Here is a 16,246-nt window from a genome sequence, read left to right on the forward strand (position 1 = left end):
TGTCTTTAAAACAGAGATAGATAGGTTGATTAATAAGGGGATCAGAGGTTGTGGGGAGAAGGCAGGAGAATGGGGATGAGAAAAATATCAGCCATGATTGAATGGCAGAGCAGGCTCGATGAGTCGAATAGCCTAATTATGCTCCAGTGTCTTATATCTCATTGTCTTATGGAGGCGATCAGAGCTTACCATGCGCGCTGGCCCTGGCGATAACGTTGTGCGGCCTCCCACGCCTGCCTGGGCCTCATGCCCTGCTCATCGTCCCCCATCACTGCATCCTCCTCATCGAACGAGGCCTGCCCTTCCTCCTCACCCTTCTCCTCCAGCACATCGCCCCTCTGCTGCGTGATGTTGTGGAGGATGCAGCAGACCACCATGATGTGGGTGACCTTCTCAGCCTCGTACAGGAGAGCCCCCCAGAGCGGTCCAGGCACCTGAAGCGCATTTTCAGGATGCCGATGCATCGCTCAATCACACCCCCAGTTGCTGTATGGCCTTCGTTGTAACAACAGAGCCGACATCTCAGCCGGGTGTGTTGGGGGGGTGTGCCCCTCTAACATGTCAGGAATCACCGAGTGTGCCAGGATTAAGGAGTTATGTGCACTGCCTGGGTATCGGGCGCAGAGGTGCACGATGTGTGGCTGATGGTCCCAGATCAGCTGGATGTTCATTGAGTGGTACCCCCTTCGCTTAGTGTTGAGCAGCCTGTTATCCGCAAGTGCCCGTAGGGGAACATGCATCTTGTCTATCGCCCACTAGACCCGGGGCATCCCGGCGATGGCAGCGAACCTCGCTGCCCGGAAATCCTGGTCCACATGGAACTGGATGTATGAGACGCCTGGGCATATAGGGCCTCCGTGATGGCACGGGTTGCTGCCAGCTCCGCTGCTTCAGCTTCTCCCTTCTCTCCGAGTGTCCTCCGCTCACGCAGCCGCAGGGCATCTTGCACTGCTGCGACCATCACCATGGCGGCAGCATTGCAGTTTGAACGCCAAAAGGCATTGTCTAGGACGTGAAAGGCCAACATGTTAGCATGGCGCACATTCCTGTGCCAAGCCTGCTTCCATGGGCTGGACAGTGGTCCCTGGTTGACATTGCGGGCCCTGCCTACGCATGTTCCACCTCCACGCCCGCACCCCTGCACCGTCGGTGTCCGGCACCTTGGCGCCTGTCTCTGCTGCCAGCGGCACTGTTGCCTGCCACTGCCCTAACTGGGGCTGTAGTGGGTGTTGTCCTGGATGGTCCGCTGACGGGTGACGTAAATGAGAAGGTGAGTTGGGTAAGGAGTTAGAGGCGGGCCTGTGGGAGGATGCTTTGAGTAGAGTCAACACATCCTCATCATGTGCCAGGCTCAGCAGGTTTTTATGGGTGGAGGACAGGTGTGTGATGTGCGCAGGAGGCCCCGCAAACCATGTCCACATGTTTTGGGCATGTCCGAAGCTCAGGGCATTCTGGCAGGGATTTGTGGATGTCAAGTCCACGTTATTAAAAACTAGGGTGGCGCTGATTCCAGAGGTGGCGATTTTTGGAGTGTCTGAAGACCCGGGAGTCCAGGGGGTAAGAGAGGCTGACGTTTTGGCCTTTGCCTCCTTGGTAGCCCTGAGATGGATATTACTAGCATGGAGGGACTCGGAGATCCTGAAATTAGGGGTATGGGTTAGCAACATGGCTGGGTTTCTCAGACTTGAGAAAATTAAGTTCGCCCTGAGAGGATCACCGTTAGGAGGTGGCAGCCGTTTATCGACTTCTTCGGAGAAAAGTAAACTGTCAGCAGATTCAATAAGCGGGGTGGGGGTTAGGGAGTATGCGGGGTAGGGGGAATTAGGCTATTTTTTGTCTAGCTTAGGCAGGAGCAGTGGGAGATGGAATGATGTGTTATGCACTAAACTGTGTTTACATTTGTATTTGTATCTTTTATTGTTATAAAACCACAAATGCCTTAATAAAATGTTTGTAAAATAAAAACTCAGTCCTAATTCTGCTCCCCCTTATTTTGAGGCTGTTCCCCTAGTTCTTGTTTCACCTGCCAGTGGATACAACCTCCTTGCTTCAATTCTATCTATTCCCTTCATAATTTTAGATATTTTTATGTCTCTCCTCATAAACTAATCCTCTTAACTCCGGAATTAACCGAGTGAATCTCCTCTGCAAACCCTCCATTGCCAGTACATCCTTTCTCAAGTAAGGAGACCAAAACTGTACACAGTACTCCAGCTGTGGCCTCACCAGCACCCTATACAGCTACAACATAATCTCCCTGCTTTTGGACTAAGTTATAAGTTGCTGCAACTTTTATGTTGAGAATTTCTTTTATTTTCATTTGCAGTGTTTCCACATTCCCGTGTTTGGAAGTGTTTCTTGGTAAACATGAGGTAAGATGGTCATATATTTCAATGAGCAAACCTACCAATATTATAGTACTTTTGCCAGTTACTAATGTGGATGTTATACCTTTCATGATATTGATACCCCTGCCTAACAGTACTGTCCGTGTGTATTTAAACTCCATCTATTGGCCCAAGACAGTAAAAAAATTACAGAGTCGTGAACACAGCCCAGTCCATCATGCGAACCTGCGTCCCATCCATTGACTCTGGCTACATCTCCCCTTGCCTTGGGAAAGCGGGCCGCATAATCAAAGACCCCTCCCACCCGGGTTATTCTCTCTCCCAGTCGGGCAGAAGATACAAAAGTCTGAGAACATGGACCAATAGATTCAAAAACAGCTTCCCCGCTGTTTCCAGACTCCTGAATGACCCTCTTATAAGCTGAACTGATCTCTCTACACATCTTCTCCACTGTTGTAGCACTATACTCTATGCTTCACCCGATGTCTATGTCTGTGTATTTACATTGTGTATTTATCGTGTGTCCTATGTTTTTTCAAGCATGGAATGATCTGCCTGAACTGTACGCAGAAGAATACTTTTCTCTGTACTTCGGTACATGTGACAAATCTAAATCTAAAAAATCTAAACCCCATGAACTGCAACAACTTTTTAAGGAAATTATGATGGACAATAAAATTTGGCAACATCTCATGAATTAATTAAATGAGAGAGCTTTCTTGTGTGGTACAAAAGGCTGTGCCTCTTCTGGGCATTGCCAAGTTTTTAACTATTGCCCCATTGGTCAGTTAGGCCATGCCTGCAACATTTGGTGGCATGATGATATTTGTTGTAAAGTTTTGAGTGACAATGATACTGTTCATGGAGACAGGCTGGGAAGCAGGAGGCCAATATTTTGAGGCAGGAATCTACAGGGTTGATAGTCAGTTGCCTTCCTAGTTCTCCTGGACAAAGTACGGGGAGACGAATGTCAAGAACGTCCCATCCAGAATGTAGAGAATGTCCCATTCAGAAACCAATTGCGGCCGTCAATGGATACCATTCCACCACCAGTGGTATTTAACCGGCAGCAGGCCGCTTGGACAGACCGACAGTAAAATCCTGGTTCGTGTGTCTGCACCCTGGTACAGGGTATACTTCTACTTGTGCAACCGATACCCAATGCTGGAAACCTCTGACTGCTGTTAAAAGTAATCCCACTTTCAATGTCGCCTCATTAACTGGCCTTTACTCCAGACTCCAAAGCTCTTACCTTTACAGGAGCAGCCCATTGGATTTCGGCGGCAGCGGTGCGCAGGGGCCTTCTGGGAGGTGAGTAGTGAGTTTAAAAGCACTTACCTTTACAGGAGCAGCCCTTTGGATTTCGGCGGCAGCGGTGCGCAGGGGCCTTCTGGGAGGTGAGTAGTTAGTTTAAAAGCTCTTACCTTTACAGGAGCAGCCCATTGGATTTCGGCGGCAGCGGTGCGCAGGGGCCTTCTTGGAGGTGAGTAGTGAGTTTAAAAGCACTTACCTTTACAGGAGCAGCCCTTTGGATTTCGGCGGCAGCGGTGCGCAGGGCCTTCTGGGAGGTGAGTAGTTAGTTTAAAAGCTCTTACCTTTACAGGAGCAGCCCATTGGATTTCGGCGGCAGCGGTGCGCAGGGGCCTTCTGGGAGGTGAGTAGTTAGTTTAAAAGCTCTTACCTTTACAGGAGCAGCCCATTGGATTTCGGCGGCAGCGGTGCGCAGGGGCCTTCTGGGAGGTGAGTAGTGAGTTTAAAAGCACTTACCTTTACAGGAGCAGCCCATTGGATTTCGGCGGCAGCGGTGCGCAGGGGCCTTCTGGGAGGTGAGTAGTGAGTTTAAAAGCACTTACCTTTACAGGAGCAGCCCTTTGGATTTCGGCGGCAGCGGTGCGCAGGGGCCTTCTGGGAGGTGAGTAGTTAGTTTAAAAGCTCTTACCTTTACAGGAGCAGCCCATTGGATTTCGGCGGCAGCGGTGCGCAGGGGCCTTCTGGGAGGTGAGTAGTTAGTTTAAAAGCTCTTACCTTTACAGGAGCAGCCCATTGGATTTCGGCGGCAGCGGTGCGCAGGGGCCTTCTGGGAGGTGAGTAGTGAGTTTAAAAGCACTTACCTTTACAGGAGCAGCCCTTTGGATTTCGGCGGCAGCGGTGCGCAGGGGCCTTCTGGGAGGTGAGTAGTTAGTTTAAAAGCTCTTACCTTTACAGGAGCAGCCCATTGGATTTCGGCGGCAGCGGTGCGCAGGGGCCTTCTGGGAGGTGAGTAGTGAGTTTAAAAGCACTTACCTTTACAGGAGCAGCCCTTTGGATTTCGGCGGCAGCGGTGCGCAGGGGCCTTCTGGGAGGTGAGTAGTTAGTTTAAAAGCTCTTACCTTTACAGGAGCAGCCCATTGGATTTCGGCGGCAGCGGTGCGCAGGGGCCTTCTGGGAGGTGAGTAGTGAGTTTAAAAGCACTTACCTTTACAGGAGCAGCCCATTGGATTTCGGCGGCAGCGGTGCGCAGGGGCCTTCTGGGAGGTGAGTAGTGAGTTTAAAAGCACTTACCTTTACAGGAGCAGCCCTTTGGATTTCGGCGGCAGCGGTGCGCAGGGGCCTTCTGGGAGGTGAGTAGTTAGTTTAAAAGCTCTTACCTTTACAGGAGCAGCCCATTGGATTTCGGCGGCAGCGGTGCGCAGGGGCCTTCTGGGAGGTGAGTAGTGAGTTTAAAAGCACTTACCTTTACAGGAGCAGCCCTTTGGATTTCGGCGGCAGCGGTGCGCAGGGGCCTTCTGGGAGGTGAGTAGTTAGTTTAAAAGCTCTTACCTTTACAGGAGCAGCCCATTGGATTTCGGCGGCAGCGGTGCGCAGGGGCCTTCTGGGAGGTGAGTAGTTAGTTTAAAAGCTCTTACCTTTACAGGAGCAGCCCATTGGATTTCGGCGGCAGCGGTGCGCAGGGGCCTTCTGGGAGGTGAGTAGTGAGTTTAAAAGCACTTACCTTTACAGGAGCAGCCCTTTGGATTTCGGCGGCAGCGGTGCGCAGGGGCCTTCTGGGAGGTGAGTAGTTAGTTTAAAAGCTCTTACCTTTACAGGAGCAGCCCATTGGATTTCGGCGGCAGCGGTGCGCAGGGGCCTTCTGGGAGGTGAGTAGTGAGTTTAAAAGCACTTACCTTTACAGGAGCAGCCCTTTGGATTTCGGCGGCAGCGGTGCGCAGGGGCCTTCTGGGAGGTGAGTAGTTAGTTTAAAAGCTCTTACCTTTACAGGAGCAGCCCATTGGATTTCGGCGGCAGCGGTGCGCAGGGGCCTTCTGGGAGGTGAGTAGTTAGTTTAAAAGCTCTTACCTTTACAGGAGCAGCCCATTGGATTTCGGCGGCAGCGGTGCGCAGGGGCCTTCTGGGAGGTGAGTAGTGAGTTTAAAAGCACTTACCTTTACAGGAGCAGCCCTTTGGATTTCGGCGGCAGCGGTGCGCAGGGGCCTTCTGGGAGGTGAGTAGTTAGTTTAAAAGCTCTTACCTTTACAGGAGCAGCCCATTGGATTTCGGCGGCAGCGGTGCGCAGGGGCCTTCTGGGAGGTGAGTAGTGAGTTTAAAAGCACTTACCTTTACAGGAGCAGCCCTTTGGATTTCGGCGGCAGCGGTGCGCAGGGGCCTTCTGGGAGGTGAGTAGTTAGTTTAAAAGCTCTTACCTTTACAGGAGCAGCCCATTGGATTTCGGCGGCAGCGGTGCGCAGGGGCCTTCTTGGAGGTGAGTAGTGAGTTTAAAAGCACTTACCTTTACAGGAGCAGCCCTTTGGATTTCGGCGGGAACCGGAAGTTCGACCTCTGGCAAGTCCCCCCCCCCCCAATAAATTCTGGTGGAGAGGAAACCCGAGACACTACACGTGTAGTGTCTCCCACCCACCCTCCTCCTCTAACCTAATAATAAGACCCATTGGTGTAAGGTAAGTGCCATATTATATTATATATTATTAGCATTGTGCAGGCCAAGGATTGGAGGTGGAGGAGCAGTCTCTGTCAGCGAGAGAACCTGAGAACATCTCAGAAGGTACGCAAGTGATTTTTACTTTTATACCTTTTTTCAAATTGTGTGTGTCGGGGGGGACAGAAAAGCTGTGACCTGAGTGGCTGGTTGGGATTCTAACCTAAATTTTTTTGACTATTTGGGAACTAATTAAACATAATAACTTAATTATAATTTAGAGGATATCTAAGCCAGAGATCGGAGGATATTAAAGTTAGCTATCGCATTTCTATTAGAAATCTAGTGCTAGGAAACAGATAGTTGACAGTAACTTTGTAATTTAAAAAAAAAAAGTATTTATAAAAAAAAAGACAAATTTTAATTTTAATTAATTGACGCAATGTCAGTTAGAGGGGTGCTGTGCTCTGACTGTGAGATGTGGCAGGTCCGGGAGGCTTCCAGCGTCCTGGATGGCTTCATCTGCAGAAAGTGCACCCAACTGCAGCTCCTCACAGACCGCATGGTTCGGTTGGAGCAGCAATTGGATGCACTTAGGAGCATGCAGGTGGCGGAAAGCGTCATAGATCGCAGTTATGTAAGTGTGGTCACACCCAAGGTGCAGGCAGAGAAATGGGTGACCACCAGAAAGGGCAGGCAGTCAGTGCAGGAATCCCCTGTGGTTGTCCCCCTCTCGAACAGATATACCCCTTTGGATACTGTCGGGGGGGATAGCCTATCAGGGGAAAACAGCAGCAGCCAGAGCAGTGGCACCACGGCTGGCTCTGATGTTCAGAAGGGAGGGTCAAAGCGCAGAAGAGTAATAGTTATAGGGGACTCTATAGTCAGGGGAACAGATAGGCGCTTCTGTGGACGTGAAAGAGACTCCAGGATGGTATGTTGCCTCCCTGGTGCCAGGGTCCAGGATGTCTCCGAACGGGTAGAGGGAATCCTGAAGGGGGAGGGCAAACAGGTAGAGGTCGTTGTACATATTGGTACTAACGACATAGGCAGGAAGAGGCATGAGGTCCTGCAGCAGGAGTTCAGGGAGCTAGGCAGAAAGTTAAAAGACAGGACCTCGAGGGTTGTAATCTCGGGATTACTCCCTGTGCCACGTGCCAGTGAGGCTAGAAATAGGAAGATAGAGCAGACAAACACGTGGCTAAACAGCTGGTGTAGGAGGGAGGGTTTCGGTTATCTGGACCACTGGGAGCTCTTCCGGGGCAGGTGTGACCTGTATAAGATGGACGGGTTGCATCTAAACCGGAGAGGCATAAATATCCTGGCCGCGAGATTTGCTAGTGTCACACGGGAGGGTTTAAACTAGTATGGCAGGGGGGTGGGCACGGGAGCAATAGGTCAGAAGGTGAGAGCGTTGAGGGAGAACTAGGGAATATGGACAGTGTGGCTCTGAGGCAGAGCAGACGGGGAGAAGTTGCTGAACACAGCGGGTCTGGTGGCCTGAAGTGCATATGTTTTAATGCAAGGAGCATTACGGGTAAGGCAGATGAACTTAGAGCTTGGATTAGTACTTGGAACTATGATGTTGTTGCCATTACAGAGACCTGGTTGAGGGAAGGGCAGGATTGGCAGCTAAACGTTCCAGGATTTAGATGTTTCAGGCGGGATAGAGGGGGATGTAAAAGGGGAGGCGGAGTTGCGCTACTTGTTCAGGAGAGTATCACAGCTATACAGCGAGAGGACACCTCAGAGGGCAGTGAGGCTATATGGGTAGAGATCAGGAATAAGAAGGGTGCAGTCACAATGTTGGGGGTATACTACAGGCCTCCCAACAGCCAGCGGGAGATAGAGGAGCAGATAGGTAGACAGATTTTGGAAAAGAGTAAAAACAACAGGGTTGTGGTGATGGGAGACTTCAACTTCCCCAATATTGACTGGGACTCACTTAGTGCCAGGGGCTTAGACGGGGCAGAGTTTGTAAGGAGCATCCAGGAGGGCTTCTTAAAACAATATGTAAACAGTCCAACTAGGGAAGAGGCGGTACTGGACCTGGTATTGGGGAATGAGCCCGGCCAGGTGGTAGATGTTTCAGTAGGGGAGCATTTCGGTAACAGTGACCACAATTCAGTAAGTTTTAAAGTACTGGTGGACAAGGATAAGAGTGGTCCGAGGATGAATGTGCTAAATTGGGGGAAGGCTAATTATAACAATATTAGGCGGGAACTGAAGAGCATAGATTGGGGGCGGATGTTTGAGGGCAAATCAACATCTGACATGTGGGAGGCTTTCAAGTGTCAGTTGATAGGAATACAGGACAGGCATGTTCCTGTGAGGAAGAAAGACAAATACGGCAATTTTCGGGAACCTTGGATGACGAATGATATTGTAGGCCTCGTCAAAAAGAAAAAGGAGGCATTTGTCAGGGCTAAAAGGCTGGGAACAGACGAAGCCTGTGTGGCATATAAGGAAAGTAGGAAGGAACTTAAGCAGGGAGTCAGGAGGGCTAGAAGGGGTCATGAAAAGTCATTGGCAAATAGGGTTAAGGAAAATCCCAAGGCTTTTTACACTTACATAAAAAGCAAGAGGGTAGCCAGGGAAAGGGTTGGCCCACTGAAGGATAGGCAAGGGAATCTATGTGTGGAGCCAGAGGAAATGGGCGAGGTACTAAATGAATACTTTGCATCAGTATTCACCAAAGAGAAGGAATTGGTAGATGTTGAGTCTGGAGAAGGGGGTGTAGATAGCCTGGGTCACATTGTGATCCAAAAAGACGAGGTGTTGGGTGTCTTAAAAAATATTAAGGTAGATAAGTCCCCAGGGCCGGATGGGATCTACCCCAGAATACTGAAGGAGGCTGGAGAGGAAATTGCTGAGGCCTTGACAGAAATCTTTGGATCCTCGCTGTCTTCAGGGGATGTCCCGGAGGACTGGAGAATAGCCAATGTTGTTCCTCTGTTTAAGAAGGGTGGCAGGGATAATCCCGGGAACTACAGGCCGGTGAGCCTTACTTCAGTGGTAGGGAAATTACTGGAGAGAATTCTTCGAGACAGGATCTACTCCCATTTGGAAGCAAATGGACGTATTAGTGAGAGGCAGCACGGTTTTGTGAAGGGGAGGTCGTGTCTCACTAACTTGATAGAGTTTTTCGAGGAGGTCACTAAGATGATTGATGCAGGTAGGGCAGTAGATGTTGTCTATATGGACTTCAGTAAGGCCTTTGACAAGGTCCCTCATGGTAGACTAGTACAAAAGGTGAAGTCACACGGGATCAGGGGTGAACTGGCAAGGTGGATACAGAACTGGCTAGGCCATAGAAGGCAGAGGGTAGCAATGGAGGGATGCTTTTCTAATTGGAGGGCTGTGACCAGTGGTGTTCCACAGGGATCAGTGCTGGGACCTTTGCTCTTTGTAGTATATATAAATGATTTGGAGGAAAATGTAACTGGTCTGATTAGTAAGTTTGCAGACGACACAAAGGTTGGTGGAATTGCGGATAGCGATGAGGACTGTCTGAGGATACAGCAGGATTTAGATTGTCTGGAGACTTAGGCGGAGAGATGGCAGATGGAGTTTAACCTGGACAAATGTGAGGTAATGCATTTTGGAAGGGCTAATGCAGGTAGGGAATATACAGTGAATGGTAGAACCCTCAAGAGTATTGAAAGTCAAAGAGATCTAGGAGTACAGGTCCACAGATCACTGAAAGGGGCTACACAGGTGGAGAAGGTAGTCAAGAAGGCATACGGCATGCTTGCCTTCATTGGCCGGGGCATTGAGTATAAGAATTGGCAAGTCATGTTGCAGCTGTACAGAACCTTAGTTAGGCCACACTTGGAGTATAGTGTTCAATTCTGGTCGCCACACTACCAGAAGGATGTGGAGGCTTTAGAGAGGGTGCAGAAGAGATTTACCAGAATGTTGCCTGGTATGGAGGGCATAAGCTATGAGGAGCGATTGAATAAACTCGGTTTGTTCTCACTGGAACGAAGGAGGTTGAGGGGCGACCTGATAGAGGTATACAAAATTATGAGGGGCATAGACAGAGTGGAAAGTCAGAGGCTTTTCCCCAGGGTAGAGGGGTCAATTACTAGGGGGCATAGGTTTAAGGTGAGAGGGGCAAAGTTTAGAGTAGATGTACGAGGCAAGTTTTTTACGCAGAGGGTAGTGGGTGCCTGGAACTCACTACCGGAGGAGGTAGTGGAGGCAGGGACGATAGGGACATTTAAGGGGCATCTTGACAAATATATGAATAGGATGGGAATAGAAGGATACGGACCCAGGAAGTGTAGAAGATTGTAGTTTAGTCGGGCAGTATGGTCGGCACGGGCTTGGAGGGCCGAAGGGCCTGTTCCTGTGCTGTACATTTCTTTGTTCTTTGTTCTTTGTTCTTTGTCCACAACAATCCTCAGCACAATGGTGCTGCCAGTACTGGAGAGCTGTTGGCCTGCCTTTGGAGATGGGAAATTCTCCCTAACCCTGACCCCAATCAGCTAAGTGACTAATTGCCACAAAATGATGGTGGGATGGGTGATGAGAACTACGGAGGGGTTGCCACCGTCTATCCAGCCAGTGGATGGGCTCAGTGCTGTGAACATTAAATTCCCCCTATCATCTCTGAGACAACTCTAATGCTTTACATTTTTGATTTTTTTAAAATTGAACTATATTTATTTATTAATCATATTATGATAAACAAATAAAATTATTGGATCCTGCAGTTCCAATTGCCAGTAGAATTTCTGTACTGGCAGTCACCATTCTTGTCACTAATTTTAGCTTTCATTGCAGAGCTACGTGGGCTCTACTCCACCTGAAGGGTTCTCCTGTACTGACCTTCATTTAGGCGAAGCTTTTTGTACTACAAAGGCTCCCCTTGCTATGGGGAAGCCCCGCCCAGTTAATGGGGACGTTCGTACTCAGCTGAGGTCGCGGAGAACCTGATGGCCCATACCCCATTACAGCCGCGAGGGTTGCAACACTTCCCAGTAAATTTTGCATTTGTTCACACCAATCCTGCTCCTGCTCCTGCTCAATTTACAGGTTTATTGCAGGTGATGTTTCAGTCCAGTAAATCGAAGCAGATGGAGTTGAAAATAATGAGGCACACAATAATGTGTAGCATTGAATGAGGCCATTCGGCCCATCAAGTCTCTTTTGGCTCTCTGTGGGACAGTCCTGTCAGTCATATTTCCCTACTCTATCCTTGTAGTCCTTTCGTTTATTGCCTTCAAATTTCCATCCATTTTCTTTCTGAAATCATTGATCATCTTTACTTCCACCAGTCTCATGGGCAGCAAATTCCAGGTCAATGCCATTCGCTACGCAGTTCTTCCTTACATTCTTTCTGCATCTCTTCCCCAAAATCTTAATTCTGTCCCCTTCCCAGTCTTTGTGCAATCAACTGATGTGAACAGCTTTTTGTTCGGCCTCATCTAAACCTGTCATGATCTGGTACATGCACCTCTGTCAAACGTCTGCTCAACTTCCTTTTCTTCAAGATGAATGATCACAGCTTCTCCAGGCTAACTTTGTAGCCAAAATGCCTTATTCTTTGAACCATTCTGATAAATCTCCTCTGTACCATCTCAAGGACCTCCGCATTCTTTGAAACTGAGTTGGTCAGAACTAGACACAATACTGTATATTTAGCCTAGACCGCAATCTGGAAAGCACCCTGCAGACCCCAACAGACGGATCCGGCCATCGCCTTAGCCGCAACCGCAACTTCAGAGACATCATCCACTTACTGACCTTCGATCCATCCACACCGTAGCGTGGTCTCGACACCCACCGATCTGTGAAGCCAAACCGCAGCCCGACCCGGAACATTCGACCGCGCAGACCCATCTACCGACGCAGGATCCGCAAGCAAGGCAACAAATCCTCCATCTGCACACCAACCAGAATGAAGAACCTCATTAGACACAACTATACCCATAACACCGCATACTCTCACCTTCTAGGCTCCAAAATAAGCATCACTCCAGGAAGCATGGAAAACGTGCAGGCCTGCAGGTGAGAGTGAAACAACAGGGCCCCAAAGGCCCTCTGCCTAGCTTACTTCTCGCAAATGTCCAAATAGACGAACTTAAAGCCAGACTCACTTTTAAAGAGAACTGAGGGACTGCTGTGTGGTCTGTTTCACGGAGACATGGCTCACTCCTGCTTCACCGGACTGTGCCCTACAACCAGAGGGCTTCTCAATTCACTGAATGGACCGTACGGTGGCCTCAGGCAAGGCGAGGGGAGGTGGGGTCTGCCTCCTAATCAACACCTCCTGGTGCCTAGATGTAGCAACACTGATGAATTTTTGCTCCTCGGACCGAGAATACCTGATGTTAAAATGCCACCCCAACTACCTTCCATGGGAGTTCAGCTCCGTTATCCTGACGGCAGTTTACATCCCATCACATGCGGATGTGAAAATTGCACTGGACGAAATATACACCACCACAAATCGTTGAAACGAAACATCCCGAGCCCATGTTCATCGTGGCTGGGGACTTCAATCAGGCCAAGCTCAAGTACTACAAAGTTACCACCAACACGTCACCTGTTCCACCAGAGGCCCAAACATCCTGGACCACTGCTACACAAATATCAAACATGCCAACCGCTCTATCGCCCGCCCCCATTTTGGCAAATCTGACCACAAGGCTGTGCTCCTGCTCCCGGCTTATAAGCAAAAAGTGAAGCGGGAGAATCCATCCAAGAAAGTTGTGAGTGTTGGTCTGAGGAATCGGATGATCTCCTGCAGGACTGCTTAGAATCAGTGGACTGATCAGTATTTAAAAACTCTGCGATCAGCCTGAACGAGTACGCCACTACAGTAACTGACTTCATTAGTAAGTATGTAGAAGACTGTGTGCCAAAGAAACAAATCCCCGTGTTTCCCAACCAGAAACCCTGGATGAACAGGGATATCCACTGCTTGCTGAAGCTGATCTGAGGCTTTCAAGTCAGGCAACCCTGACCTAAACAAGAAAGCCAGATATGATCTAAAGAGATCCATCAAAGATGCCAAAAGACAGTACCAGACTAAGCTCGAGTTCCAGGCTAGCCACACGGACCCCCGCCGACTATGGGAAGATCTGCAAGACATAACGGGCTACAAGATGAAGGCATGCAAAATCACCGGCTCCAACACACCCTCCCTGATGAGCTCAATGCATTCTATGCACGCTTTGAGCAAAAGGTCAGCGAGAGCACGCCCTCCACCCCAGAAGTCTCGGATGAACTTGTATCTGAGGTCATCATTGCAGATGTCAGAGCAGCCTTCTCGAAGGTCAACCCACGGAAAGTCATTGACCCGGATGGGGTACCCGGACGAGGTCTTAGGTCTTGCATGGATCAGCTGGTGGGGTATTCGCAGATATCTTCAGCCTCTCTTTACAACAATCTGAGGTCCCGATCTGCTTCAAGAAGACGACCAACATCCCTGTACCAAAGAAAAGTCAAGCAGCATGCCTTAATGACTATCATCCAGTAGCTCTGATATCCATCATTATGAAGTGCTTCGAAAGGCTAGTCATGGCACGAGTCAACTCCAGCCTCCCGGATTGCCTTGGTCCACTACAGTTCGCCTACCACTGCAACAAGTCCACAGCATACGCCATCTCCCTGGCCCTGCACTCAACCCTGGAACACCTAGATAACAAAGACGCCTATGTCAGACTCCTATTTATTGACGACAGCTCAGCCTTCAACATTACTATTCCTGCAAAACTCAACTCCAAACTCCATGGTCTGGGCCTCGGCTCCTCCCTTTGCGACTGGATCCTGAACTTCCTAACCCGCAGGCCATCAGTAAGGATAGGCAACAACTCCGCCACAATCATCCTCAACACCGGTGCCCCACAAGGCTGTGTCCTCAGCCCTCTACTATATTCCTCATAAACCTATGACTGTGGATAAATTCCCCTCCAACTCGATTTTCAAATTTGCTGATGACACCACTGTGGTGGGTCGGATCTCAAACAATGACGAGACAGAGTATAGGAATGAGATAGAGAATCTGGTGAACTGGTGTGACGACAATAATCTCTCCCTCAATGTCAACAAAGTGAAGGAGATTGTCATCGACTTCAGGAAGCGTAATGGAGAACATGCCCCTGTCTATATCAATGGGAACAAAGTAGAAAAGGTTGAGAACTTCAAGTTTTTATGTGTCCAGATCACCAACAACCTTTCCGTGTCCCCCATGCCGACACTAGTTCCGAAAGCCCACCAACAACTCTACTTTCTCAGAAGACTAAGGAAATTTGGCATGTCAGCTATGACTCTCACCAACTTTTACAGATGCACTATAGAAAGCATTCTTTCTGTTTGTATTACAGCTTGGTATGGATCCTGCTCTGCCCAAGACCGCAGGAAACTACAAAAGGTTGTGAATGTATCCCAATCCATCATGCAAACCATCCTCCCATCCATTGACTCTGTCTACAATTCCCCTGCCTTGGAAAGGCAGCCAGCATAATTAAGATCCCACACACTCCGGACATACTCTCTTCCACCTTCTTCCATCAGGAAAAAGATACAAAAGTTTGAGGTCACGTACCAACGGATTCGAGCAGCTTCTTTCCTGCTGCTATCAGACTTTTGAATTGACCTACCTCGTTTTAAGCTGATCTTTTCTCTACACACTAGCTATGACTGTAGCATTACATTCTGCAGTCTCTCCTTCCTTCCCTTTGTACGGTATGCATTGTCTGTACAGCATGCAAGAAACAATACTTTTCACAGTATACAAATACATGTGACAATAATAAATCAAATCACATCAGGTTCAGCATAACTTCCCTGCCTTTCTTCACAATACCTGTACTTATAAAGCTCACCAACCCACAGGCTTTGCTAACTATTCTCTAAATATGTTCTGCCACTTTCAAAGATAATACACATGAGAGGGGCAAGGTTTAGAGTAGATGTACGAGGCAAGTTTTTTACACAGAGGGCAGTGGGTGCCTGGAACTCGCTACCGGAGGAGGTGGTGGAAGCAGGGACGATAGTGACATTTAAGGGGCATCTTGACAAATACATGAATAGGATGGGAATAGAGGGATACGGACCCAGAAAGTGTAGAAGATTGTAGTTTAGTCGGGCAGCATGATCGGCACGGGCGTGGAGGGCCGAAGGGCCTGTTCCTGTGCTATACATTTCTTTGTTCTTTGTATGCCTTATTGACTACCTTCTCCACCTGTGTTGCCCCTTTCAGTGACCTGTGGACCTGTACACCTAGATCTCTCAATACTCTTGAGGGTTCTACCATTCACTATATATTCCCTACCTGCATTTGACCTTCCAAAATGCATTACCTCACATTTGTCCGGATTAAACTCCATCTGCCATCTCTCCGCCCAAGTCTCCAAACAATCTAAATCCTGCTGTATCCTCTGACAGTCCTCATCGCTATCCGCAATTCCACCAACCTTTGTGTCGTCTGCAAACTTACTAATCAGACCAGTTACATTTTCCTCCAAATCATTTATATATACTACAAAGAGCAAAGGTCCCAGCACTGATCCCTGCGGAACACCACTGGTCACAGCCCTCCAATTAGAAAAGCATCCTTCCATTGCTACTCTCTGCCTTCTATGACCTAGCCAGTTCTGTATCCACCTTGCCAGTTCACCCCTGATCCCGTGTGACTTCACCTTTTGTACTCGTCTACCATGAGGGACCTTGTCAAAGGCCTTACTGAAGTCCATGTAGACAACATCCACTGCCCTACCTGCATCAATCATCTTTGTGACCTCCTCGAAAAACTCTATCAAGTTAGTGAGACACAACCTCCCCTTCACAAAACCATGCTGCCAATCACTAATTCGTCCATTTGCTTCCAAATGGGAGTAGATCCTGTCTCGAAGAATTCTCTCCAGTAATTTCCCTACCACTGAAGTAAGGTTCACCGGCCTGTAGTTCCCTGGATTATCCTTGCTACCCTTCTTAAACAGAGGAACAACATTGGCTATTCTCCAGTCCTCCGGGACATCTCCTGAAGACAGTG

The 16,246-nt window shown here is 48.9% G+C and overlaps 1 protein-coding gene across 1 annotated transcript in view; it reads left to right on the forward strand.

The window, feature by feature from the left end:
* Window positions 1–16,246, forward strand: part of LOC140428891 (synaptonemal complex protein 2-like) — a 573,438-nt gene that overhangs the window by 261,834 nt on the left and 295,358 nt on the right. The window contains exon 8 of the mRNA XM_072515538.1: window positions 2,327–2,372. Within this exon, the coding sequence (XP_072371639.1) occupies window positions 2,327–2,372 (46 nt within the window). The remainder of the gene's footprint in view (window positions 1–2,326; window positions 2,373–16,246) is intronic.

The sequence above is a fragment of the Scyliorhinus torazame genome, chromosome 8 (assembly GCF_047496885.1).
Source record: "Scyliorhinus torazame isolate Kashiwa2021f chromosome 8, sScyTor2.1, whole genome shotgun sequence".
Lineage (NCBI taxonomy): Eukaryota > Metazoa > Chordata > Chondrichthyes > Carcharhiniformes > Scyliorhinidae > Scyliorhinus > Scyliorhinus torazame.